This window comes from Somniosus microcephalus, unplaced genomic scaffold, assembly GCF_052327205.1.
Source record: "Somniosus microcephalus isolate GS21.2 unplaced genomic scaffold, FLI_Smic_1.0 scaffold481, whole genome shotgun sequence".
Classification (NCBI taxonomy): Eukaryota; Metazoa; Chordata; class Chondrichthyes; order Squaliformes; family Somniosidae; genus Somniosus; species Somniosus microcephalus.
This window is the reverse complement of record NW_028225668.1, coordinates 102,980-130,136: the sequence shown is the minus strand read 5'-3', so window position 1 is coordinate 130,136 and position 27,157 is coordinate 102,980. Positions and strand designations below refer to the sequence as shown.

Sequence of the window (27,157 nt, the reverse complement as noted above, 5' to 3'; positions counted from 1 at the left end):
TTTGGACAAACTACACATAGGTGGCACACAGGGCCAACAAGCAGAGTTAGGTGCACTTTTAGCCAGGTATTCGGAAGTATTTGCTTTTAAGGATGAGGACCTAGGCTACACTGATAAAGTTGAGCATGAGATTAACTTGGTAGATGACGCACCAGTTACAGAGCCATACCGTCGTATCCCACCTACACTGTACAAAGAGGTGAGGGACCACATCACTAAGCTTTTAAGAAAGCGTGTCATCCAGGAGAGCAATAGTTCATACGCTTCACCCATAGTGGTAGTTCGTAAGACTGATGGAGACATACGACTATGTGTTGACTTTAGGAAACTAAACTCAAAAACCAGACGTGACGCATTTCCTTTGCCCCGCATTGACGAGAGTTTTGATGCCCTTCATGGTGCAAAGTTCTTCTCGACCATTGATCTTGCAAGTGGGTACCACCAGGTTGCTGTTCGTGAAAGTGACAGGCCTAAGACTGCTTTTACAACTCCTTTTGGCCTTTTTGAGTACCTCAGAATGCCTTTTGGTGTCTGTAATGGACCTGCGACTTTTCAACGACTTATGCAAGCGACTATGAGCGACTTAGTGTTCCACATCCTATTAGTGTATTTAGATGACATCCTTGTGTTCTCTCAGACCTTCCCGGACCATTTAGAGAGGCTTGAGACAGCTCTAAGACGACTGAAAGAGACAGGTTTGAAAGTAAAGCTTGAAAAGTGTCACTTCCTGCAGCAGGAAGTCAGGTTCCTTGGGCATCAAATTTCAGGGGAGGGTATAGGGACAGATCCAGAGAAAATTGCCGCCGTAAAGAAGTGGCCGGTCCCCAGTACAGTCAAAGATCTGAGGTCATTTCTTGGTTTCTGTAGTTATTACAGGAGGTTCATTGAGGATTTTTCTAAACGAGCTGGCCCTCTCCATGACGTAGTCAATGCATGCCTTAGGGAAGACAGCCCAGCAAAAGCAAAACGGTTGTTTGAAGGTTCATGGACAGCTGCGTGCCAAGCTGCTTTCGAACAGCTGAAAGAAAAGCTGATCAGTGCTCCAGTGTTAGGTTACGCAGATTTCACTCAGCCTTTTATTGTAGAGACGGATGCCAGTAACCTAGGATTAGGTGCCATCCTCCACCAGCAACAGGGAGATAGGAAGAGAGTGATAGCATATGCCAGTAGGAGGCTCCGTAATGCTGAAAGAAATGACAGAAACTACAGCAGTATGAAACTAGAGCTCCTCGCCCTCAAATGGGCTGTTTCAGAGAAATTTCGAGGTTACCTTCTAGGTTCCAAGTTCACTGTCATAACAGATAACAACCCCCTGTGTCACCTTTCTACAGCTAAGTTAGGTGCTGTTGAGCAAAGATGGGTGGCTCAGTTAGCTGTTTTTGACTTTGACGTCAAGTACCGCCCAGGCCGCTGTAATGCAGCAGCAGATGCCCTCTCTAGGCAGCCGTTAGCAGGGGAGCCCGAGTCAGACAGTGGGGATGCAGACTATGATGGTTGTGTGGCCATATGTAATGTCACTCACAAGGGAACAGCTCTAGGACCAGACTTAGGGACAGCAGGAGTCAAGTGCTGTAAAGTCAGACAGATCCGTGTTTCGGACGCAGAAGAAAGTACTGAGCGTAGTGAGTTGCAGGGTAACACACCAACACTTCCCGGTTACTCTAAAGAGGAACTACGTAAGTTTCAGGACACAGACCCCACCCTCAGCGTGTTTAGGAAGTTTTGGGGTGAGCAGCGAAGGCCAACTTACAAGGAGAGGTCGCAGTTATCCAAGCTAGTATTATCCATGTTAAAGCAGTGGCCCCGTATTTGTGAGCAAGATGGTTTGTTGTACCGTGTAATCGAGGATGTCCATGTTGGTGAGTGTCACCAGCTACTACTGCCCTCTTGTTTGAAAGAAGTCGTGCTTGAAGGTGTGCATGATCGTATGGGCCATCAGGGAATAGAGCGCACACAGAACCTTTTGAGACAGAGATGTTTTTGGGTTGGGATGTATGGGGATGTGGAACAGTGGGTCAAGAAATGCGAGAGGTGTGTTTTGACAAAAATGCCCCACCCCAAGATACATGCCCCTATGAAATCATTTCTAGCCTCCCGGCCCCTTGAAGTAGTTGCTGTAGATTTCACCATGCTGGAACCGGCCTCCGATGGTCGTGAGAATGTGTTAGTGGTGACCGATGTTTTCACTAAATTCACACAAGCCTTCCCTACTCGGGACCAAAAGGCTGATACCACGGCAAAAGTCCTTCTCAAAGAGTGGTTCATGAAGTATGGGGTCCCAGAAAGATTGCATTCAGACAGAGGTCGAAATTTTGAGAGTGAAATCATTGCCGAGCTGTGTAAGCTTTATGGTGTAAAGAAAACCCGCACTACCCCACACCACCCAGAAGGAAATGCTCAATGTGAGAGATTCAACAGATCTTTACATGATCTTTTGCGTACACTGCCTCCAGAAAAGAAGCGCCGCTGGCCTGAGCACTTATCTGAGTTGGTGTATGCCTACAATGTAACACCCCATGCTACGACTGGCTACTCACCGTACTATCTGCTTTTCGGGGTTCATCCACACCTTCCTGTAGATGCTTTATTAGGTCAGGAGCAAGTGTTAGACAAGAAACATGAGTGGTTGGTTGTCCACCAAGAGCATTTGAAGGAGGCACATGCAAGGGCAAGAGAGTACACTGAAAAGAAATCAGCTCAAAGAATTGAACTTAACAAAGACAAAGTGTACTGTCCAACCAGAGGTGGGTCAGTTGGTATACTTACGACACAGGCCTTTGGGTAGGAACAAAATTCAGGATGCTTGGGGTCCTACTGTGTACAGAGTGGTGGAGGTACAGGGTACTACACATGCAGTTGAGCCTGTAGAGGGCGGTCCTTTAAAAAGGGTCCATAGAGTTAATCTTAGGCCATGTGTTACCCCTGTCCCTGAGCCTAGGCGGACGAGAACCAAGTCCCCTGTCACTCTTTTGACAGAATCGTTGCCAGAGCCCTCTGATACTGAGTTTGTTGTGGTAGAGGAAGTCACCTATCCAGAGTTAACTCAGGAGGAAAAAGTAAACAATGATCCTGTTGGTAACGCCCAAGATGTACAGGAATCAGAGGCTGTTTCTGAGCCAGAGCATTCAGATCCTTCTGAGTGTGGGACTGAGGTTGAGGTACCCATTCCGGCTCCTCGCAGAACTAAAAGAGCCAATGCTGGGGTAAACCCTAACCCATACCATTTGCCTCAGTCAGCCTGTAATGCAGTCTCACTCAGTCCTGAGGTGTTCTCTCATGTTTTATCGAGTCTGGGTACTGCATTTTTTCGAGAAGCTGTAAAAGAAGTGAAAAACGGGTGCTAAGTCACCGAGGACGTTGACTTTAAAGCAGGGGAGAATGTAGCCAAGTGGGAAAATGCAGTGAATATTTAAGTCCACTAGATGGCGCGGTTCATTTTCCCCTTTAGAATTTGAAAAAAGGAGAAAAGGGTTATGGGAAGGGCCATGTGATGCCAAAGGAACCTCCCCTTTCTTCACAGCCTCCATTTTCTAGATCCAGCGTGAGGGATGTGCTCTGAGGAGAGTTGGGGTGAATATGACTTTTGAAATGAACTTAAGTCTGCGTAAAGTACAACTAAAACAGCATTTAGTGCAGCCAGACATAGTTTTAAAGTGATATTGTTTCCCAAATCACTCGATATCACGGGGATGCTTGCAGATTGTCCCACCATGTGCTGGTGTTAACCTTTGTTAAAATTGTTGTCGAGTCCTTGGGGCTACGTTTCGAACGAGTTTAATACTTTCTGTTTGCTTGTAAGAGGTAACAAGTGATAACGGGACATACGAATGTATGGTATGATATGTTTTGTTTTGTATAATGATTGTTGGTTAATTAACTACCTGCACCTGTGGTTTACCTCATGTTCTGTTTTACAGCAAGCCACTGCCGTATTTTGTCGACTGTGTTTTATGTATTTACAATTTCATCCTACACCTAGACCCAAGTTATTAATACAGAATAAAAAAACCCCAAAAACGAAAGTTCGTGTCCTGTGCTGCTCCATTTCGCCAGGCTACATTTAAATATAACAAGAAAAGCAGTGGTCTAATACCGACCCCTGGGCGACCCCACTGCATACTTCTCTCCAGTCAGGAAAGCATCCGTTCACCACTACTCCCTGCCTCCTATCCCTCAACCAATTATGTACCAAAGTTACCACCATCCCTTTAATGCCACGTGCTTCTATTTTCCAAAGAAGTCTATTATGAGGTACTTTTATCAAACGCCTTTTGAAAGTCCATATATACACAATATCTACTGCACTATCTTTATCAACCCTCTCTGTTACTTCATCAAATAACAATCCGGTTAGTCACACATGATTTGCCTTTAACAAATCATGCTGGCTGCTCCTTATTAACCCATGCTTCTCCAAGTGAGAATTCATTTTGTCCTGGACAATGGTCTCTAGCAGTTTTCCCACCATTGACATTAGTCTGATTGACCTGTAGTTTCCAGTTTATCCCTCTCCCTTTTTTTGAATAGCAACATTTGCAATCCTCCAATCCTCTAGCACCACTCCAATAGTCAAGGAGAATTAAAGATTGTGGTCAGAGCTTAAGCTATCTCCATCCTAGGATGCATCCCATCCGGACCGGGTGACTTGTGACTAAACAGCGGAAGCAGCATGCTATAGACAGAGCCATCCTGCGATCAACAGATCAGATCAAAGCTTTGCAGGCCTGCCGCATCCAGTCATGAATGGTGGTGGACAATTAAACAACTAACGGGAGGAGGAGGCTCCATGAACATCCCCATCCTCGATGATTGCAGACCCCAGGCTGAAGCGTTTGTAACCATCTTCAGCCAGAAATGCCGAGTGGATGATCCATATCGGCCTCCTCCTGAGGTCCCCACCATCACAGAAGCCAGTCTTCAGCCAATTCAATTCATTCCACGTGATATCAAGAAACGACTGAGCGCACTGGATACAGCAAAGTCTATGGGCCCCGATAACATCCCGGCTATTGTGCTGAAGACTTGTGCTCCAGAACTAGATGCGCCTCTAGCCAAGCTGTTCCAGTACAGCTGCAACACTGGCATCTACCTGACAATGTGGAAAACTGCCCAGGTATGTCCTGTCCAGAAAAAGCAAGACAAATCCAATCTGGCCAATTACCGCCCCATCAGTCTACTCTCAATCATCAGCAAAGTGATGGACGGTGTCGTCGACAGTTCTATCAAGCAGCACTTACTCACCAATAACCTGCCCAGTTTGGGTTCGGCCAAGACCAGTCGGCTCCAGACCTCATTACAGCCTTGGTCCAAACATGGACAAAGGAGCTGAATTGGTGAGGGGAGAGTGACTGCCCTTGACATCAAGGCAGCATTTGAATATGGCACAAAGCAGCCCTAGTAAAATTGAAGTCAATGGGGATCAGGCTGGAGTCATACCTAGCACAAAGGAAGATGGTTGTGGTTGTTGGAGGTCAATCATCACAGCCCCAGGACATCGTGCAGGAGTTCCTCAGGGCAGTGTCCTAGGCCCAATCATTTCAGCTGCTTCATCAATGACATTCCCTCCATCATAAGGTCAGAAGTGGGGAGCTTTGCTGATGATTGCAGTGTTCAATTCCAGTCGCAATTCCTCAGATAATGAAGCAGTCCATGCCTGCATGCAGCAAGACCTGGACAACATCTAGGCTTGGGCTGATAAGTGGCAGGTAACATTCGCGCCACATAAGTGCCAAGCAATGACCATCTCCAACAAGAGAGTTTAAGCACCCCCACTGTCAACATCCTGGGGGTCACCAGTGACCACAAACTTAACTGGACCAGGCACATAAATACTGTGGCAACAAGAGCAGGTCAGAGGCTGGGTATTCTGTGGCGAGTGACTAATCTCCCGACTCCTCAAAGCCTTTCCACTATCTACAAGGCACAAGTCGCGACACCATCCAGGACGAAGGAATCAGCTTGTCCTGCCACCCTCAAACTTGTGTACATACACTCCCAGTTCTCTCTGTTCCTGCATCCCCCTTTAAAATTGTACATTACATAGGATATACGGCACAAAAAACAGGCTCTTTGGCCCAACCAGTCCATGCCGGTGTTATTGCTCCACTCAAGCCTCCTCCCGTCTTTCCTCATCTAACTCTACCAGCATAACCCTCTAGTCCCTTCTCCCTCACATGCTTATCCAGCTTCCCCTTAAATACATCAGTACTAGTGTAATACCCACTGGAAATGTTATGTACGCTAAGTATGGTTATCAATCTTTAACTTAGACACTATTATCATTGTTATAAATCCCTGGGTTAAAGTTGCCCATGTGAAGGTACGGCAAGAACTTTTAAGGACACAATGTGACTAAGAGCAGACTTTCCATAATTCTGCACCAGTATCAACTGTTGCAGACAGTGAGGCTGGGCAGTCTCCAGGCAGAAACCCCAGGAGGAAGGGGTGGAGTCGGGGTTTTCGAGTGGGAAGAGGGAGTGACTGGAAGAAGAGGGCAGGAGCTCTGAAAAGAGGGCTCAGGAGGCAAATGGCTGCCGCATCCCGTCCCGGGCTTCCAAACTCGGCCGCCGCCCTTCGTATTAGTAGCTCTGCATCCAGAACTCAAAGTGGGATTCAGTGATCGTGAAGAGAATTCAACGAAGGGGTTCAGAGTCGTAAATCTTGCAGACATTATACATACCATGAGCTCCAACTTAAGCGCGCCAACGAAAGAGTGCACTCGAATTTGGACACAGGGACAGATTCTCCTTTGAATCCATATAAATGGAGAATGTATGTTTATTATGTCTAGATTCATTCTAATGTATGCAAATGTCTAATTTAGGTCATTGACCCGTAATCTTCTTATACTGTCTGACGTTAAAACTATAAAGTAAGATAATTAGAATTAAGCCATTGTAGTAGTGAACTCCTTACTGGACTATAGAATACTGTCTACAACAGAGACCACATCTCACATATATCTAGAGAACCGTGAAGGGGTTACACTAGTCACTGTTGCAATGTAGGAAATGCGGCATCCAATTTGCACACAGCAAGCTCCCACAAACAGCAATGTGATAATGACCAGATAATCTGTTTTAGTGATGTTGATTGAGGGAGAAATATTGGCCAGGACACTGGGGATAACTCCCCTGCTCTTCTTCAAAATAGTGCCATGGGATCTTTTACGTCCACAAGAGAGAGTAGACGGGGCCTCGGTTTAACATCTCATCCGAAAGACAGCACCTTCGACAGTGCAGCACTCCCTCAGCACTGCACTGGAGTGTCAGCCTAGATTCTGTGCTCAAGTCTCTGGAGTGGGACTTGAACCCACAACCTTCTGACTCCGAGGCAAGAGTGCAACCCACAACCATCTGACTCCGAGGCAAGGGTGCAACCCACAACCTTCTGACTCCGAGGCAAGAGTGCAACCCACAACCTTCTGACTCCGAGGCGAGAGTGCAACCCACAACCTTCTGACTCCGAGGCGAGGGTGCTACCCACAACCTTCTGACTCCGAGGCGAGGGTGCTACCCACAACCTTCTGACTCAGAGGCGAGAGTGCTACCCACTGAGCCAGGGCTGGCAGTTGTCTGATGAAACCTCCAGGAATACGTCCAGAGTTCGCAACCTTACTTTAGAACAATGCATTAGAATCAGCAATTTATAAAAGTTACATTTTGCTACTTGGATCACAAGAATATAAGTGACTGGAGCGGGAGCAGAATAAAGAGCGTGGCGAGAGGAGCCAGCGGACCTGGGCAGAACCGGAGCGGCAGCGAGAGCAGAATAAAGAGCGCGGCGAGAGGAGGCCCGAGAGCAGAGCCAGCGGACCTGGGCAGAACTGGAGCGGCAGCGAGAGCAGAATAAAGAGCGCGGCGAGAGGAGCCCGAGAGCAGAGCCAGCGGACCTGGGCGGATTCGGAGCGGCAGCAGAATAAAGAGTGCGGCGAGAGGAGGCCCAAGAGCAGAGCCAGCGGACCTGGGCAGATTCGGAGCGGCAGCAAGAGCAGAATAAACAGCGCGGCGAGAGGAGGCCAGAGAGCAGAGCCAGCAGACCTGGGCAGAACCAGAGCGGCAGCGAGAGCAGAATAAAGCGAGAGGAGGCCCAAGAGCAGAGGTAAGACTAAGAATGAGGTTCTGCTGAGGGAGTAGGAGCAGCTAGGGTCTAAATTTAAAAGTAGAACCACAAAAGGTAATAATCTCTGGATTACTACCTGAGCCACGAGCAAATTGGTATTGGGTCAATAAGATCAGAGAGTTGAATGCGTGGCTCAAGGATTGGTGTGGGAGAAATGGGTTTCGATTCATAAGGCACTGGCACCAGTACTGGGGTAAGAGGAAGCTGTTCCATTGGGACGGGCTTCACTTGAACCATGCTGGGACCAGTGTCCTGGCGAATCGAATAACTAGGGCTGTAGATAGGGCTTTAAACTAAATAGTGGGGGGGGGGGGGGGGGGGGAGGGTTCAAGCGAGGGGAAATTTAGAAAGTTAAAAGAGAAAGGACAGGGCAATAGTGCAAGGTAGCGATATGGGCAATGAAAACCAGAGTGGAGTACGACAGGAAGGGACAGAGCGTACAAACATAACAGTGCACCAGCAAATAAGGTCAGAGTAGGGAAAAATGATAAAAAGACAAAATTTATCTGAATGCACGCAGCACGATAGATGAATTGACGGCACAAATAGAAATAAATGGGTATGATCTAATAGCCACAGAGATGTGGTTGCAATGTGACCAAGGCTGGGAACTGAATATTCAGGGGTATTTGACATTTCGGAAGCATAGACAGAAAGGAAAAGGAGGTGGAGTAGCTCTGTTAATAAAGGATGAGATCAGTGCAATAGTGAGAAGTTATCTTGGCTCGGAAGTTCCAGATGTAGAATCAATTTGGGTGGAGGTAAGAAATAGTAAGGGAAAGAAGGCACTGGTGGGAGTAGTTTATAGGCCCCCTAACAGTAGCTACTCTATAGGACAGAGTATAAATCAAGAAATAATTGGGGCTTGTAAGAAAGATACTGCAATAATCGTGGGCGATTTTAATCTTCATATAGATTGGACAAATCAAATTGGCAAAAGCAGCCTTGAGGACGAGTTCATTGACTGTATTCGGGACAGTTTCTTGGAACAATATGTTGTGGAACCGACCAGGGAATAGACTATTTTAGATCTGGTAATGTGTAATGAAACAATGATCTCATAGTAAAGGATCCTCTAGGGAAGAGTGATCATAACATGATAGAATTCCACATTCAGTTTGAAGGTGAGAAACTTGGGTCTGAAACTAGAGTATTAAACTTAAATAAAAGGCAATTACAAAGGTATGAGGAGAGCGTTGGCTAAAGTGGATTGGGAAAATAGATTAGAAGGCAAGACGGTAGAAAAGCAGTGGCAGACATTTAAAGAGCTATTTCATGACTCTCAACAAAGATATATTTCAGTGAGAAAGAAAGACTCGAAGAGAAGGATGAACCAACCATGGCTAACCAAGGAAGTTAAGGATGGTATCAAATTGAAAGAAAAGGCATACAATGTTGCGAAGATTAGTGGTAGGCCAGAATATTGGGAAATTTTTAGAAACCAGCAAAGGATGACTAAAAAAATAAAGAGGGAGAAAATAGCTTGAGAGTAAACTAGCAAGAAATATAAAAAAAAACTGACAGTAAGAGCTTCTACAAGTATATAAAAAGGAAGAGAGTAGCTAAAATAAACGTTGGTCCCTTCGAGGACGAGACTGGGGAAATAATAATGGGAAACAATGAAATGGCAGAGGCATTGAACAAATATTTTGTATCTGTCTTCACAGTAGAGGACACTAAAAACATCCCAGTAATAGTAGAAGATCAAGGGGCAAAAGGGAGAGAGGAACTTAAAAAATCACTATCACTAGAGAAAATGTGCTAGGCAAACTTATGGGTCTAAAGACTGACAAGTCCCCTGGACCTGATGGCTTGCATCGTCGGGTCTTAAAAGAAGTGGCTACAGAGATAGTGGATGCATTGGTTGTAATCTTCTAAAATTCCTTTGACTCTGGAAACAATAATCAGCATGCATTCACACTCCTGTTCACTATCCAATGATTCCTACTGGAAAGGGCATGCTTAGGAGTGTCATTTAAGCAAAGGATCAGATGTGGCTATGATACCCTGCACAGTGGAATAGCACCACTTCAATCTTTGTCTAGTCTGAATGAACTATCCAAAAGGCACCTGAGATCATGGGTCTGTACCCCACCAAGAGTCAGTGGTTTCCGAAGAGCAGGGCAGAAAATTGAAGAAATATATCCAATTACTGACTGTAAAATCTGCCACCAACACCCTCCTCCTTAAAAATCGTAAACTTTAACCCTTCCATCCTTGCAAACTACCGCCCCATCTCCAACCTCCCTTTCCTCTCCAAAGTCCTTGAACATGTTATTGCCTTCCAAATCAGAGCCCATCTTTCCTGCAATTCCAGGTTTGAAGCCCGAATGGAAGCCCGAATTGAAGTTCAAAGACCGAATGGATGAACTACAGAATTTGTTCATCCCAGTTTGGCATAAAAATAAAACAAAAAAGGTGACCCAACCGTGGCTAACAAGGGAAATTAGGGATAGCATAAGGTACAAGGAGAGGGCATATAAATTGGCCAGAAAAAGCAATAATCCTGAGGATTGGGAGCAGTTTAGGATTCAACAAAGGAGGACAAAGGGATTAATTAAGAAAGGGAAAATAGAATATGAGAGTAAGCTTGCAGAGAACATAAAAACTGACTGTAAAAGCTTTTATAGATATGTGAAGAGAAAAAGATTGGTGAAGTCAAGCTTAGGTCCCTTGCAGTCAGAATCGGGGGAATTTATAATGGGGAACAAAGAAATGGCAGACCAACTAAATACATATTTTGGTTCTGTCTTCACAAAGGAGGACACAAATAACCTCCCAGAGATGCCAGGGAACATAGGGTCTGATGAAAGGGTGGAACTGAAAGAAATCAGTATTTGTAGGGAAATGGTGTTAGGAAAATTGATGGGACTGAAGGCCGATAAATCCCCAGGGCCCGATAATCTACATCCCAGGGTACTTAAGGAAGTGGCCCTAGAAATAGTAGATGCATTGCTGGTCATCTTCCAGAACTCGATAGACTCTGGAACGGTACCCATGGATTGGCGGGTAGCTAATGTTACCCCACTATTCAAAAAAGGTGGTAGAGAAAAGGCAGATGTAAGCTTGACATCAGTAGTGGGGAAAATGCTAGAGTCCATTATAAAAGATGTAATAGCAGAGCACTTGGAAAGCAGTGACTGGATCGGACAAAGTCAACATGGATTTACAAAAGGTAAATCATGCTTGACTAATCTACTGGAATTTTTTGAGGATGTAACTGGTAAAATAGATAAGGGAGAACCAGTGGATGTGGTGTATTTGGACTTTCAGAAGGCTTTCGCTAAGGTCCCGCATAAGAGATTAGCGTGCAAAATTAAGGCACATGGGATTGGGGGCAAGGTATTGACTTGGATAGAGAACTGGTTGGCGGACAGAAAGCAAAGAGTTGGAATAAACGGGTCGTTTTCCGAGTGGCAGGCAGTGACTAGTGGGGTACCGCAAGGATCGGTCCAAGGACCCCAGCTGTTCACAATATATATTAATGATCTGGACGAGGGAATTGGATGTAATATCTCCAAATTTGCAGACAACACAAAGCTGGGGGGGGAAGGGTATGCTGTGAGGAGGATGTCGTGAAACTCCAGTACGATTTGGACAGGTTGGGTGATTGGGCAGAAACATGGCAAATGCACTATAATGTGGATAAATGTGAGGTTATCCACTTTGGTGGCAAAAACAGGAAGGCAGATTATTATTTGAATGGTAATAGATTGGGAGAAGGGGAAGTGCAAAGAGACCTGGGTGTTCTTGTACACCAGTCACTGAAGGTAAGCATGCAGTTGCAGCAGGCGATTAAGAAGGCAAATGGTATGTTGGCCTTCGTAGCAAGAGGGTTCGAGTACAAGAACAAGGATGTCTTGCTGCAGTTGTACAGGGCCTTGGTGAGACCACACCTTGAGTATTGTGTGCAGTTTTGGTCGCCTTACCTGAGGAAGGACGTTCTTGCCATGGAAGGAGTGCAGCGAAGATTCACCAGGCTGATACCTGGGATGGCAGGAATGACGTATGAGGAGAGATTGTGTCGATTGGGCTTATACTCACTGGAGTTTAGAAGATTGGAGAGGGGATCTCATCGAAACCTATAAAATTCTGTCAGGCCTGGACAGACGAGATGCAGGAAGGATGTTTCTGATGGCCGGGGAGTCCAGAACCAGGGGTCATAGTCTAAGGATAAGGGGTAAGCCATTTAGGACTGAAATGAGGAGGAATTTCTTCACCCAGAGAGTGGTGAACCTGTGGAATTCTCTGCCACAGAGGGCGGTGGAGGCCAGTTCATTAAATATATTCAAGAAAGAGTTGGATATATTTCTTGAGGCTAAAGGGATCAAGGGATATGGGGAGAAGGCAGGGACCGGTACTGAATTTGGATGATCAGCCATGATCTCATTGAATGGCGGAGCAGGCTCAAAGGGCCGAATGGCCTACTCCTGCTCCTATCTTCTATGTATCTATGTATCTATGCCCTCCAATCAGGTTTCCACCCTGTCACGCCACTGAAACGGCTTCCAAAGTCACAAATTACATCCTATGTGACTGTGACCATGGTGAACTGTCCCTCCTCATCCTTCTCAACCGTGCCTCGTTCCACTCTTATCTATCCAGTCATAGTCAGAGAATTACCTGCAATGGCTTCTCTTGTCCTCTCCCCATTACCTCTGGAGCCCCCCACCAAGGATCTATCCGAAGTCCCCAATATTTCTCATCTACATGCTGCCCCTCAGTAACATCATCCAAAGACACGTCAGGTTCCACATCTACACATTCAACACTGAGCTCTACCTCACCAGCACTTGGACCCCTCCACTGCCTCTGTGTTGTCAGACTGCTTGTCCGACATCCAGTATTGGATGAGCCAATATTTCCTCCAATTAAATATTGGGAAAACTGAAGCCATAGTCTTTGTCCCCGCCACAAACTCCATTCCCTAGCCACCGACTCCATCCCACTCCCTGGCCACTGTCTGAGGCTGAACCACACTGTTCGCAACCTTGGCACCCTATTTGAACCAGAGCTGAGCTTCTGACCACATATCCTCTACATCACATCACAAAGACCGCCTACTTCCATCTTTTAAAAAATGTATTTGTTCATGGGATGTGGGCGTCACTCGCAAGGCTAGCATCTCGAGCATTGCCCGTCTCCACCCTGCCTCAGCCCATCTGCTGCTGAAACCCTCCTCCGTGCCTCTCTTGCCTCTCGACTTGACTATTCCAACGCTCCCCTGGCCGGCCTCCCATCTTCCACCCTCAAAGCTTGAGCTCATCCAAAACTCGGCTGCCCGTATCCTAACTCGCACCAAGTTCCGTTCACTCATCACCCCTGGCCTCGCTGACCTACATTGGCTCTTGGTCCGGCAACGCGATTGAAAAATTCTCCTCCTGGTGTTCAAATCCCTCTGTGGCCTCACCCCTCCCCATCTCAGTAACCTCCTCCAGCCCTACAAACCTCCGAGATCTCGGTGCTCCTCCAATTCTGGCCTCTTGTGCATCCCCCCACTTCCTTCTCCCCATCATTGGCAGCCTTCCCTTCAGCTGCCTGGGCCCTAAACTCGAATTCCCTCCCGAAACCTCCCCGCCGTGCTCTCCTCCTTGAAGACGCTGCTTAAATCCTCCCTCTTTGACCAAGCTTTTGGTCATGTCCTAATTAATCTGTTCTGACAAAAGGTCATCGACCTGAAACATTAACTCTGTTTCTCTCTCCACAGATGCTGCCTGACCTGCTGAGTATCTCCAGCATTCTCTGTTTGGTTTGGTGCCAAATTTAGTCTGAATACAGTCCCGTGAAGCGGGATGTTTTACTACGTTAAAGGCACTGTATAAATGCAAGGTGTTGCAGTAATGATTTGGACTGAAATCTTCTCCACAGTTCTTTTTTGTAATCTTTACTGGGCATGGGCAGTGCTACTGACAGCACAATGTAGAGATATTGCACAAGAATATAGGAACATGGAAACAGGAGGCCATTCAGCTCCTCGGGCCTGTTCCCCCATTCAATTAGATCAGGACTCATCTGCAGCTTAACTCTATTTACCTGCCTTGGTTCCGTAACCTTTAATATACTTTCCTAACAAAAATCTATCAATCTGTTTTGAAATTTTCAATTAACACCCCGCCCCCCCACCGCCCCCCTGTCCCGCAGCCTGAAGAGCATTTTGGGGGAGAGAGTTCCAGATTTCCCCATCTCTGTGTGAAGAGGTGCTTCCTGACATCACCCCTAAACGGCCTAACTCTCATTTTAAGGTTACTCGCCCTTGTTCAGGACTCTCCCACCAGAGGAAGTAGTTTCTCTCTATCTACCCGATCAACTCCTTTGATCATCTTAAACACCTCAATCAGAGCAACCATTAATCTTCTATATTCACGGGAATACAAGTCTCGTCTATGCAACCTGTACTATCCCTCATCAGGTCCTGGGGAATCTGTCTATCTTCAATCTCATTAGTTTCTCATTCACCATTTTTTAAACTTGTGTTGAATCTAGTTCGTTTCTCCCCTTGATTTATTTTTACTTTTCCTCGAATCTCTGGTACTTTATCCTCATCCTCTACTGTGAAGGCCAATACAAAGTAATTATTTAGCATGTCAGCCATTTTCTTATTTCCAATTACAATGTCAACTGCGTCTGTCTTTAAGGGGCCCACATTACTCTTAGCCACCGTCTTGCTCTTAATATACCTGAAAAATCCTGTGTTGTTGTCCTTGATATCCCTAGCACATTTTTTCTCGTATTCTCTTTTGCGGCTTCTCCTACTATCTTTTTATCCTTTTGGTGTTCTTTGTATCTCTCCCAGTCCAGGGAATCTCTACCAGTTTTGCCTTTGTATATGCAGCTTCTTTTAGGTTCATACCATCTCTCACTTCCCTTGTTGACCAAGGTTGTTCAATTACACATTTAGAGCTCTTGCCTTTAGGGGTATGTACAGGTCTTGTATTCTATCAGATAGTTCTTCGAACATGTCCCACTGTTCATCCCTAGTTTTATCCATTAATGTTCTGTCCAGCCTACTGTGGTCAATTCCTGCCTCACCTAAATTTAAAACCTTGGTTGTGACTCACCCTTCTCCCTCTCAAACCCAGTATCAAATTCTATCATAGTATGCTCACTGTTAGCTAGGTGTTCCCTTACCGTTAGATTATTGACTAGTTCAGGCTCACTGCTCATTATCAAATCTAAGATGGACGGTTCTCTTGTTCGTTCCAAGAACATATTATTCCAGAAAACTGTCCCTAATACACTCAAGAAATTCGCTGCCTTTGGGACTTGAGCTGTTCTGCGTCTCCCAGTCTATGTCAAAAGTAAAGTCTCCCATTATACCTACTGTGTTTTTGCAACCACCTTCTCTGATCTCCAAGTTTATGTATCCTGCTACTTTATCACTGCTATCTGGAGGACTGTAGCCAACTCCCACCAAAGTCTTGCATTCTTTTCTATTCCTCAATTCTACCCATAGGATTTCTCCTGCCTGCTCATCCTTATTGATATCCCCTCTTTCTAATGCTGTAATAGTGTCCCTTGTCAATATTGCTACACCTCCTCCTTTTCCAATGTCCCTGTCCTTTCTAAAGACCTCAATCTCCCAGTCACGCCCAGCTTGTAACCAGGTCTCCGTGTTGGCCACTACGTCACACAATTCAACGCTTCTAATCCACTTGTTTTATTCCTTATGCTACATGCATTAGTGTATCGAACTATGAACTGGGCAACAGACCCTGTCCTGCCCTGATGCTGCTTTTAACATGTTTTAACTGATCACACTCCTTGTTTTTCATCACTCCTGTTGTATTCTGATCAGAACAAAATATAGGAAATAATAAACTAACTGAACATGAATTATTTATATTGCCTTTAACACTACTGATGACCTGGACGTCGCTCTCATCCTTTACTTACCTTTAGGGCTGTTTTTATTTTTTATTTCTGCTTAAGCCCTCCCCTCCGCCCCCTTAAGGCATGGGCACGTCATAACTATCCCATCCTAAGAGGCAGCAGCAGAGGGTAGGGGAGGGGATCCACTTCGACAAGCCAAGTCCAGCAGAATGAGTTAGTTGATGGCGGGAGTGAGCAAAAGAAAATCCTTGACAAGATATAGAGACAATGACAATAAAATAACACATCGAGCGCCCCTCCCCTCCTCAATGTGCTGACTGTCGCTGGACACAGTTCCGCAGGCAGCAGTCCACCCTCTGGTATCTCACTCATGTGTGACCTTAGTCAGCAAGTTTCAGCATGCTATTCCAGCACAATGGTCATCATCGATGAGAGCAATCCTGTCCCCTCTCATAGGTACACTTTTTCAGCAGTGATCAGGAATGAGCGCCCTGGCTGAATTTGGGCTTTGTTGGTTTAATCATTATTTCCCATTTCTGGGTCGCACACATAGCTTGGGCATGCAGGACAGGCTGGTTCCTTGCTGCCCACCCTTGGCCAGTCCTCCGCCAGTGTCACCCACCCTCCGCCAGTGCTCCCTTGCCGACGGCCCTCCGCCAGTGCTCCCTTGCTGCCCGCCCTCCGCCAGTGCTCCCTTGCCGACGGCCTTCCGCCAGTGCTCCCTTGCCGCCCGCCCTTCGCCAGTGCTCCCTTGCCGACCGCCCTCCGCCAGTGCTCCCTTGCCGACCGCCCTCCGCCAGTGCTCCCTTGCCGACGGCCCTCCGCCAGTGCTCCCTTGCCGACGGCCCTCCGCCAGTGCTCCCTTGCCGACGGCCCTCCGCCAGTGCTCCCTTGCCGACCGCCCTCCGCCAGTGCTCCCTTGCCGACGGCCCTCCGCCAGTGCTCCCTTGCCGACGGCCCTCCGCCAGTGCTCCCTTGCCGACGGCCCTCCGCCAGTGCTCCCTTGCCGACGGCCCTCCGCCAGTGCTCCCTTGCCGACGGCCCTCCGCCAGTGCTCCCTTGCCGACGGCCCTCCGCCAGTGCTCCCTTGCCGACGGCCCTCCGCCAGTGCTCCCTTGCCGACGGCCCTCCGCCAGTGCTCCCTTGCCGACGGCCCTCCGCCAGTGCTCCCTTGCCGACGGCCCTCCGCCAGTGCAATACAAATCACCCAACATAGAGCAGCTTATAATTTTCCATTTCTATTTATGCAATGCAACAACTGAATTATTACAGATACTGATGTACCTGCTATGTATTTCCAACAGTTTGTGTCTTCATTTCAGTTTTGTAGCACAGCCAATTTTTCTTTCAATGACTGCACTACCCGAGAGTCTGATGGAAATAGATTGAATAGTAGCCTTCATAATGGAATTGAAGGGGAAAAAAATTGCAGGGATACGTGTCTCTGATTCTATGACTGTGCATGCTCATTATTATCCAGCCCATATTCTTCATTAGATCCCAAACCTACAACATGATGATGTTATTTACCAAAGTATTGACAGCCGTCCACGGAGCCTGGGAGACTTGGAGCTCGTCGAGCACTGCGGAGAAGACTGCGCGATCCTCGGCTCGGTCAATCTGCATTGGGTTGGTACCCAGAATGTTCACACCGTACTTGTACAATGGAACAGCCAGGTTGTTTGGAATCTGCCCACCGACAGAAATAATGGACCCTTTGCAACGCTGAGGAAAGAAAGTCATGGTCTGATTACTCAAAGCATCTCAGTGAGAACCCAGTCACCCACTGATCAATACATCAGTGAGAACCCAGTCAGGTCTGTCACTGTATAACACTGGGGTACAGTACTGGGGTACAGGTCTGTCACTGTATAACACTGGGGTACAGTATGGCTGGGTACAGGTCTGTCACTGTATAACACTGGGGTACAGTACTGGTGGGTACAGGTCTCACTGTATAACACTGGGGTACAGTACTGGTGGGTACAGGTCTCACTGTATAACACTGGGGTACAGTACTGGTGGGTACAGGTCTCACTGTATAACACTGGGGTACAGTACTGGTGGGTACATGTCTGTCACTGTATAACACTGGGGTACAGTACTGGTGGGTACAGGTCTCACTGTATAACACTAGGGTACAGTACTGCTGGGTACAGGTCTGTCACTGTATAACACTGGGGTACAGTACTGGTGGGTACATGTCTGTCACTGTATAACACGGGTACACTACTGGTGGGTACAGGTCTGTCATGGTATAACACTGGGGTACAGTACTGGTGGGTACAGGTCTGTCACTGTATAACACTGGGGTACAGTACTGGTGGGTACAGGTCTGTCATGGTATAACACTGGGGTACAGTACTGGTGGGTACAAGTCTGTCACTGTATAACACTGGGGTACAGTACTGGTGGGTACAGGTCTGTCACTGTATAACACTGGGGTACAGTATTGGTGGGTACAGGTCTGTCATGGTATAACACTGGGGTACAGGTCTGTCACTGTATAACACTGGGGTACAGTACTGGTGGGTACAGGTCTGTCACTGTATAACACTGGGGTACAGTACTGGTGGGTACAGGTCTGTCACTGTATAACACTGGGGTACAGTACTGGTGGGTACAGGTCTGTCACTGTATAACACTGGGGTACAGTACTGGTGGGTACAGGTCTGTCACTGTATAACACTGGGGTACAGTACTGGTGGGTACAGGTCTGTCACTGTATAACACTGGGGTACAGTACTGGGGGTACAGGTCTGTCATGGTATAACACTGGGGTACAGTACTGGTGGGTACAGTACTGGTGTCTTACTGCCTCAGTTACGTTGCAGCTGATTAACAATTAAGAAAAAGTCAAAACAAAAATTGTGAATTAAATTCAAGTGAGGCTGCCCCAACCTCATTTCACACAAGACACTGGAGAAGACTTTACTCCCACTAGTCTGGGCTGAATTTTTCAGTTAATTGTCTTGAATTCCTGCTGTGCAATATCAGTAACTGAAATGTTTGTGTGTTCCTATGACATTTGCTACTGTAACTGAGGTTAGTTAACCCATTCAAAATGGCAGGCCCCTGAATATTACAGCACAGGTGGAGCCGTTCAGCCCATCACCTCCGTGCTGGTCTCTCCTGTCCTTTTAAATTTAGTTTTCACAAATTTACATTACAATCAGCATTAGGTTAACAGCAATTATTGATGTAAAAAATAAATCAACACCTTAGTTTAATTTAACAGACAAAGCAATTTGATAGGAACACAATATCAACCAGCCTGATTTCAAGGCAGAGCGCTAATTATTTCTCATTACTTCAGGAATAAATTAACTTGTAAGAATTTATGATTGTCTAAATGGACTGCTCGACAACAACATGGGGACAGGCCAAGGGAACGGGCCGGGCAGCAACACAAGGCCAAGGGGACGGGACGGGCCGGGCAGCAACACAAGGCCAAGGGGACGGGACGGGACAGGCAGCCACACAAGGCCAAGGGGACGGGCCGGGCAGCCACACAAGGCCAAGGGGACGGGACGGGCCAGGCAGCCACACAAGGCCAAGGGGACGGGACGGGACAGATATTGCACTGATGTGGAAGACAAGGGAGAACCAGAGTTGCTGTCTCACCTCCTGCTCATAGATGTCCAGGATCCTTTCTAATGAGAGCTCCTCAAAGTAGAGCCTGTCGCACTCGTCGAAATCCGTGCTCACGGTCTCTGGGTTATGGTTTACAACCACCGTCTTTCTCCCAAGCTGCCGCAAGGTTCGGATGCTGGAGACAGCGCACCAATCAAACTCCACACTGCTACCTGCAGACACAAGATCCTGATCTGAAATACCAGTCGCTGCAGTTCTCTGCACATAGTGTACCACCATGGGAAGCACACAGCATGGAGGTTCCCTACCTGGTGGAACACACCTGGTACAGGTGTCAACTTCGCCATTAAATGCAGCAACAAAAACAGAAAGCAACTTAAACAGTTTGTATTTCTACAGCACGTATCACATCTCAAAGCACTTGCCATGCAATTAATTACTTTGAAGTGCAGCCACTGATATATAGGCAAAGATTTCAGCCAGTTTATGCACAATATCCCACAAAAAGCAGTGAGATAAAGGACTAATTAATCTGTTTTTGGTGATGTTGGTCAAGGACACGGAGAAAACATGCTGCTCTTCAAATACAACTCACCTCAACAGGCAGATGGGATCTCAATTTAATATCTCACCTTACTTCCAAACATGCAACATTCCCTCAGTACTGTGGCACTTGAGCTATTGTGCAAGTTAAGACAGTATAAACTTAAGCTGGCTAGCAAGAAATTATCCACTATAAGCCCACTGACACCCATAGCTACCTTGACTACACTTCCTCCCACCCCACTTCCTGTATGGATTCTATTTCATTTTCCCAGTTTCTCCGTCTCTGCCACATCTGTTCGGACGATGCCACCTTTCATGCTAGTGCTTCCGATGTCTTTCCCTCCACCGTGGTTGACAGGGCCCTTGACCGTGTCCGTCCCATTTCCTGCACTTCTCACCCCTTCCCCTCCCTCCCAGGACCACGATAATGATCCCCTTGTTGTCACCTTCTACCCCACCAGCCTCCAGAGTTAATGGATCATCCTCGGCCATTGCCGCCACCTCCAGCGTGATCCCACCATCAAACACATCTTCCCCTCACCTCCCCTTTCAGCATTCTGACGGTACCGCTCCTTCCGCGACACACTGGTCCACTCCTCAATCAGCCCTCCCCTTCCCATGGCACCTTTCTCTGCTAGCACAGGAGATGCAACAGCTGCCCTTTTACCTCCTCCCTCCCCCACCATCCAGAGCCCCAAACACTCCTTCCAGGTGAAACAGCAATTTACTTGTACTTCTTTCAATATAGTATACTGTATTCGCTGCTCACAATTACAATCAGATCTAGATGTGATGGAGGGAACAGGCCCCGGGTCGGGCTGGTCATTTAATGTCGATGAGTGAACTATTATGCATGCAGGTAGGGTGACACCAAGCATGCTTCTACCATGCAGGGCTCAGAGCTTAAAGACTTAAGTGGGAAAGGAACCTGCATGTTTCAGTACATGAATCTATTGAGGTTCACCATCAGTGCCACGAGGTTACAGCAAAAGCAACACTAAAGATTTGAGAGAAGTCATTCCAATACCACAACAACTTGCATTTTTAAGGGGCTTCACAGAGGCATAATTAGACACAAATGATGCCGGACCAGCAGAGGAGAAAGTAGGAGGGGTGATCAAAAGCTTTCTCAAAGGGGTGGATTTTAAGAAGGGTCTTTAAAGACGAGACAGAGGTGAAGAGGCAGAGGGGTTTTGGGAGGGAATTCCAGAGTGTGAAGCTTAAAGATCTAACGGCACGGTCTCCAACAGTGGGATGAATGGAGAGGGCAATGCACAAAAGGCCAGAGTTGAAGAATCGAGAATTGTGTGGTGGGGGAGTGGTTGTAGGGTCGAAGGAGGTTGTTGAGTTCGGGAGGGAAGAGACCAGAGAATAATGAAACACAAGGATGAGAATTTTAAATTGGGGGATTGGGAGCCAATGTAGGTCAGCAAGCACAGTGAACTGGACTTGGTGCGAGTTAGGATACAGGCAGCAGAGTTCTGGATGAGCCGAAGTTTATGGAGGGTGGAAAATGTGAGGCCAGCCAGGAGTGCGTTGGAACCGTCGAGTCTAGAGATGGCAGAGGCACGGGCAGCAGAAGATGGAACGGAGGCAGGGGCAGATTAGAAGCGATGTGACGGAGGTGGAAGTAGGCAATCTTTGTGATGGAGAGGATACGGAATCAGAATCTCAGCTCAGGGTCAAATAGAATGCCAAGGTTGCAAACAGTTTGGTTCAACCAGAGGTAGCGGCCCGAGAGGGGGATGGAATAGTTGGTGAGCGTATGAAGATTGTGGCAGGCACGGAAGGGGATGGCTTCAGTCTTCCAAAAGTTTAAAACGAGAGGAAATTGCAGATCATCCAAAACTGGACATTGGACAAGCAGTTTGATAGCACAGAGGCAGTGGCGGTGTCAAGAGAGCTAGTGCTGAGGTAGAGCTGGGTGTCATGAGCACACGCGTGGAAGCTGATTCCATGTCTTCGGATGTTGTCGCTGAGGGACAGCATGTAGATGAGGAAGAGGGAGGGGGCCTAGGATAGATGCTTGGGGGTTTCCAGAGGTAACGATGGGCAGAGAAATCATTGCAGGTGATTCTCTGGTTACGACTGGATAGACAAGAATGGAAGCAAGCGATGGCAGTCACACCCAGCTGGTCAATAGAGAGGTGTTGGAGGCGGACAGGCTCGACCATGTCAAAGGCTGCATTGAGGTCGAGGGAGAGGGATAGTACATCACGGTCACAGTCATATCGGATGTCATTTGTGGCTTTGATAAGGGCTGTTTCAGTACTGTGGCAGGGGCAGAAACCTGACTGGAGAGGTTCAAACATTTGGGTGGCAACACATCTCGTTTTTTTTTTTAATTTACCTATATGGTATGGTCCACATCCCAGCACCATTATTCCATGATCATTGAAATCCAAATCATGCTCCTGAAACAGAAACAGAGCTCATCTATTTTTGGTCAAAAGAACAATGGAAACCAGTAAATAAAAGACTTTCCCTAGCAAGACTCACCAGTCCGTGGTATGTGGAGTACAGGTAATTGGTGATAGCTGGGTATTCTGCAGCAAGCGTGTCAATCTAGCAAAGGAAAGCAGAAGATGGGAGTGAATGAGGCAGATTGGCCCATTTCAGCTTATCTAGGTTTAGTCCAAGGTTTTTGCCTCCATTACTCATCCAGGAGAACATTCCAAGTGCCGATCACTATGTGAAGCTCTTCCTGATATTTTCCCTAAACTTTCCTATCACCAGTTTTAACCTATGCCCTTTTGTTTTTCGTATCTTGGCATGCCGTGAAGTAATGCCATTTACTATCTTATATACCTTCATCATCACTTCCTTTCAAAGCCTTTCTCCAACCGTTCCTCATGACTCAATCCTCGGAGTCTTGTAGCTTAGAGGTTTCCCTTGGCCTGGAGATTCCTCCATGGGTGCAATTGGGATATTGCGCCCAAAATGTGCCCGACACTGTACCTGTCTGGCCGAGGTTGAATTGCATTCAAGTTTCTGTGCAAACTAATTAACCTAAGCCCGGATGTAAAATTTTCTGCGAATCAGCGTAATCGAATTGTGCCTGGTGGGGCCTCAAGGTGCCAGGGTGGGGTAGCATAAAAAAGGTGAGGGGAACAAAAATCCCCTTCAAAGCGAGACTGGAAACTGCAAGGTAAGCAGCACATAGCTCTGTCCTGCCAACTTTTACAGCAATTAATTTAAATCGCTCAGTACAGAGACTGAAGTCATTTTAACTTTTCTCTCCCTGCAGAGGGAGAGCTAGAAAATGAGTCATCCATTACATTTAAAAAAAAAAAGATCTCCAATTCCTGCAGCAACAGCAGGGCAGGCCCGAGGAGTTACTGTAAATCACTGCTGATTTGCACTGGTTTCAGATGGCCTCGGGTGCCTGTGCACCTGAGAATCTGGGAGCAATGGAATGACACTTCCACTCCACCCCGAACAAGCACAATTCGAGCAAACTCGTCTTTCGCGGCTGGGAGCGTGGCCAGGTTTGTGGGTGGGGACGTGTTCAGGCAAAGGGCTCATTGAACACACTTAAAAGATCAGGGATATCTGATGTTACAGGCGTAACCTATTGACGGCCAAATTTCCACGTTCTTTTACGCGGTTTGTCTTGTTTGCACCCAGATTGCGCTGTTATCCGGGCACACGTCAGGGGGAAAATCCGGGCCTTTATGTTTGGTGATCAAAAGTGAAGACAAAGAGTGGTCGACACGGAGTCAGAGAGAGATATTAGGACAGATGACCAAAAGCTTGGTCAAAGAGTTAGGATTTAAGGAGTGTCTTAAAAGGAGGAAGGAGAGGGGAGAGGTTTAGGAGGGAATTCCAAAGCTTAGGGCCAAGGCAGCTGAAGGCACGGCCACCAATGGTGGAGTGAATAAAATCAGGGATGGGCAGGCGGCAGAATTGAAGGCGTGCAGGGATCTCGGAGGGTTGTAGGGCTGGAGGAGGTTACAGAGATAGGTAGGGACAAGGCCATGGAGGGATTTGAACACAAGGATGAGAATTTTAAAATCGAGGTTTGGTGGACCAGGAGGGTGGTAAGAGGGTACAGTGTAGAGACTTCAGGCGATGGTTAGAGTGTTCAGTACAGAGACTTCCAGAGTGTTCAGTATAGAGACTTCAGGCGATGGTTAGAGTGTTCAGTACAGAGACTTCAGGAGATGGTTAGAGAGTGTACAGTATAGAGACTTCAGGAGATGGTTAGAGTGTACAGTATAGAGACCTCAGGACTGTGGTTAGAGTGTTCAGGGCAGAGACTTCAGGAGGATGGTTAGAGTGTACAGTAGAGACTTCAGGAGTGTGGTTAGAGTGTACAGTATAGAGACTTCAGGAGTGTGGTTAGAGTGTACAGTATAGAGACTTCAGGAGTGTGGTTAGAGTGTACAATATAGAGACTTCAGGAGATGGTTAGAGTGTACAGTACAAAGACTTCAGCAGGCTGGTTAGAGTGTACAATATAGAGACTTCAGGAGGGAGGTTAGAGTGTACAGTATAGAGACTTCAGGAGTGTGGTTAGAGTGTACAATATAGAGACTTCAGGAGATGGTTAGAGTGTACAGTACAAAGACTTCAGCAGGCTGGTTAGAGTGTACAATATAGAGACTTCAGGAGGGAGGTTAGAGTGTACAGTATAGAGACTTCAGGAGATGGTTAGAGTGTACAGTATAGAGACTTCAGGAGATGGTTAGAGTGTACAGTATAGAGACTTCAGGAGTGTGGTTAGAGTGTACAGTATAGAGACTTCAGGAGATGGTTAGAGTGTACAGTATAGAGACTTCAGGAGATGGTTAGAGTGTACAGTACAAAGACTTCAGCAGGCTGGTTAGAGTGTACAATATAGAGACTTCAGGAGGGAGGTTAGAGTGTACAATATAGAGACTTCAGGAGGGAGGTTAGAGTGTACAGTATAGAGACTTCAGGAGATGGTTAGAGTGTACAGTATAGAGACTTCAGGAGATGGTTAGAGTGTACAGTATAGAGACTTCAGGAGTGTGGTTAGAGTGTACAGTATAGAGACTTCAGGAGATGGTTAGAGTGTACAGTAGAGAGACTTCAGGAGTGTGGTTAGAGTGTACAGTACAGAGACTTCAGGAGATGGTTAGAGTGTACAGTATAGAGACTTCAGGAGTGTGGTTAGAGTGTACAGTATAGAGACTTCAGGAGTGTGGTTAGAGTGTACAGTATAGAGACTTCAGGAGTGTGGTTAGAGTGTACAGTATAGAGACTTCAGGAGTGTGGTTAGAGTGTACAGTATAGAGACTTCAGGAGTGTGGTTAGAGTGTACAGTATAGAGACTTCAGGAGTGTGGTTAGAGTGTACAGTATAGAGACTTCAGGAGGGAGGTTAGAGTGTACAATATAGAGACTTCAGGAGGGAGGTTAGAGTGTACAGTATAGAGACTTCAGGAGGGAGGTTAGAGTGTACAATATAGAGACTTCAGGAGGGAGGTTAGAGTGTACAGTATAGAGACTTCAGGAGGGAGGTTAGAGTGTACAATATAGAGACTTCAGCAGGCTGGTTACAGTGTACAGGGCAGAGACTCTAGTTAAGAGCAAGGACTTGAGGTATTGGGAATATTTCCTCTAGAGCAGAGAGAGCGGATTTAATAGAGAGATTTAACATTTCTAAGAGTTTTGATGGGAAACAATAAGTAAAGTCAATTTGCTGTGGTTGGGGAGCCAATAACAAGGGATCAATTTAAAATTGTTACTGAGAATGAGGATCGAAAGGTTAGAAGAAATGTCTTGATGCACAAGCTGTTGAAGCTTGGGATGTTTTGGCACAGGGAGTGGTTGATGCAGAGACCATTGATTCTTTTACGGGAAAATTAGATAAATAATTGAAGCAGACAGATACAGAGCTATGGGGTGATTAGTAGTTGGATTGCTCTAGCAGAGAGCTGGCCCAGGCATGATGGACTGAATGGCCTTCTTCTGTGCTGCACACGTTTGTAATTGAGATCAGGTATGGTAGCATAGTGATTATGTCACTGGACTAGTAATCCAGATGCCTGGACTAATGATCCGGAGATGCGAGTTCAAATCCCACCAGGGCAGCTGTGGAATTTAAATTCAGTTAATAAATAAATCTGGAATAAAAAGCTGGTATCAGTAATGGTGACCATGAAACTTCCAGATTGTTGGAAAAATCCATCTGGTTCACTAATGTCATTTAGGGAAGGAAATCTGTTCTTACCCGGCCTGGCCTATATGTGACTCCAGACCCACAGCAATATGGTTGACTCTTAACTGCCCTCTGAAATGGCCTAGCAAGACACTCAGTTGTATAAGGCAGCTCACCACCTCCTTCTCAAGGGCAATTAGGGATGGGCAATAAATGCCGGCCTTGCCAGCGACGCCCACATCCCGTGAACGAATAAAATAAAAAGCTAATACAAGTGTATACCAGAGATTGAAACCTTATAGCTTGTTATGACTTAGTACTGTGAGAATGATGGTCTCCAATGAAGGACAGGTGCACATGCACTCACACAGTCCTGCACATCAAGTGACTGACCTGTTTAATCTGTGGTTTAATGTTCCTGCTTATCCTCAGCTTTCTTGCATCGAGTTCAGTTAGGCCGATGCAGTCCCCTATCTGGCGGTCTGAAAATCCGTCTTGCTTCGCTTTTAACAGCAGCTCGTCAGTGATGGTTTCACTGATGGGAGAGAGAGCACAGCAGGTAAAGCAACAATGCAACTTGGCGGCTGTACAATTAGCTCTCCCAAACCTACATGCTTTGTTAATGTAACCTTGCACCATTGGGCTTGTGTTGGGCTGAGAGTGTAGTGGTATATCAGACAAGATTCCTGGTTCGGTGCACAAACCAGTGGTTGCTGTTTGAACATGTAACATCAGGTGAGAACAGGACGTTCCTCAGCTGTGCAGCCCTCTGCGGTTGAACAATCTGATAGTACTTACCGCATAGGCTCTCGTCTGAGGAGCAGCCACTTGAGCATCGTACCAGATAATGCCCGTCACCCAATGAACTGCCCCCCAGAATGAGTCAGCAAGAACAGTTAACATTGAAAAGGCAAAAAATAAAGAAAAATTGTTTCTTTGT

General features: G+C 46.7%; 1 protein-coding gene across 1 annotated transcript in view; it reads right to left on the bottom strand.

The window, feature by feature from the left end:
• Positions 1-27,157, bottom strand: part of LOC147081737 (carbamoyl-phosphate synthase [ammonia], mitochondrial-like) — a 195,295-nt gene that overhangs the window by 68,552 nt on the left and 99,586 nt on the right. The window contains exons 22-26 of the mRNA XM_085980733.1: positions 26,611-26,752; positions 22,591-22,656; positions 22,442-22,505; positions 19,576-19,757; positions 17,482-17,676 (exon numbers count right to left, since the gene is read on the bottom strand). Of these exons, the coding sequence (XP_085836859.1) occupies positions 17,482-17,676; positions 19,576-19,757; positions 22,442-22,505; positions 22,591-22,656; positions 26,611-26,752 (649 nt within the window). The remainder of the gene's footprint in view (positions 1-17,481; positions 17,677-19,575; positions 19,758-22,441; positions 22,506-22,590; positions 22,657-26,610; positions 26,753-27,157) is intronic.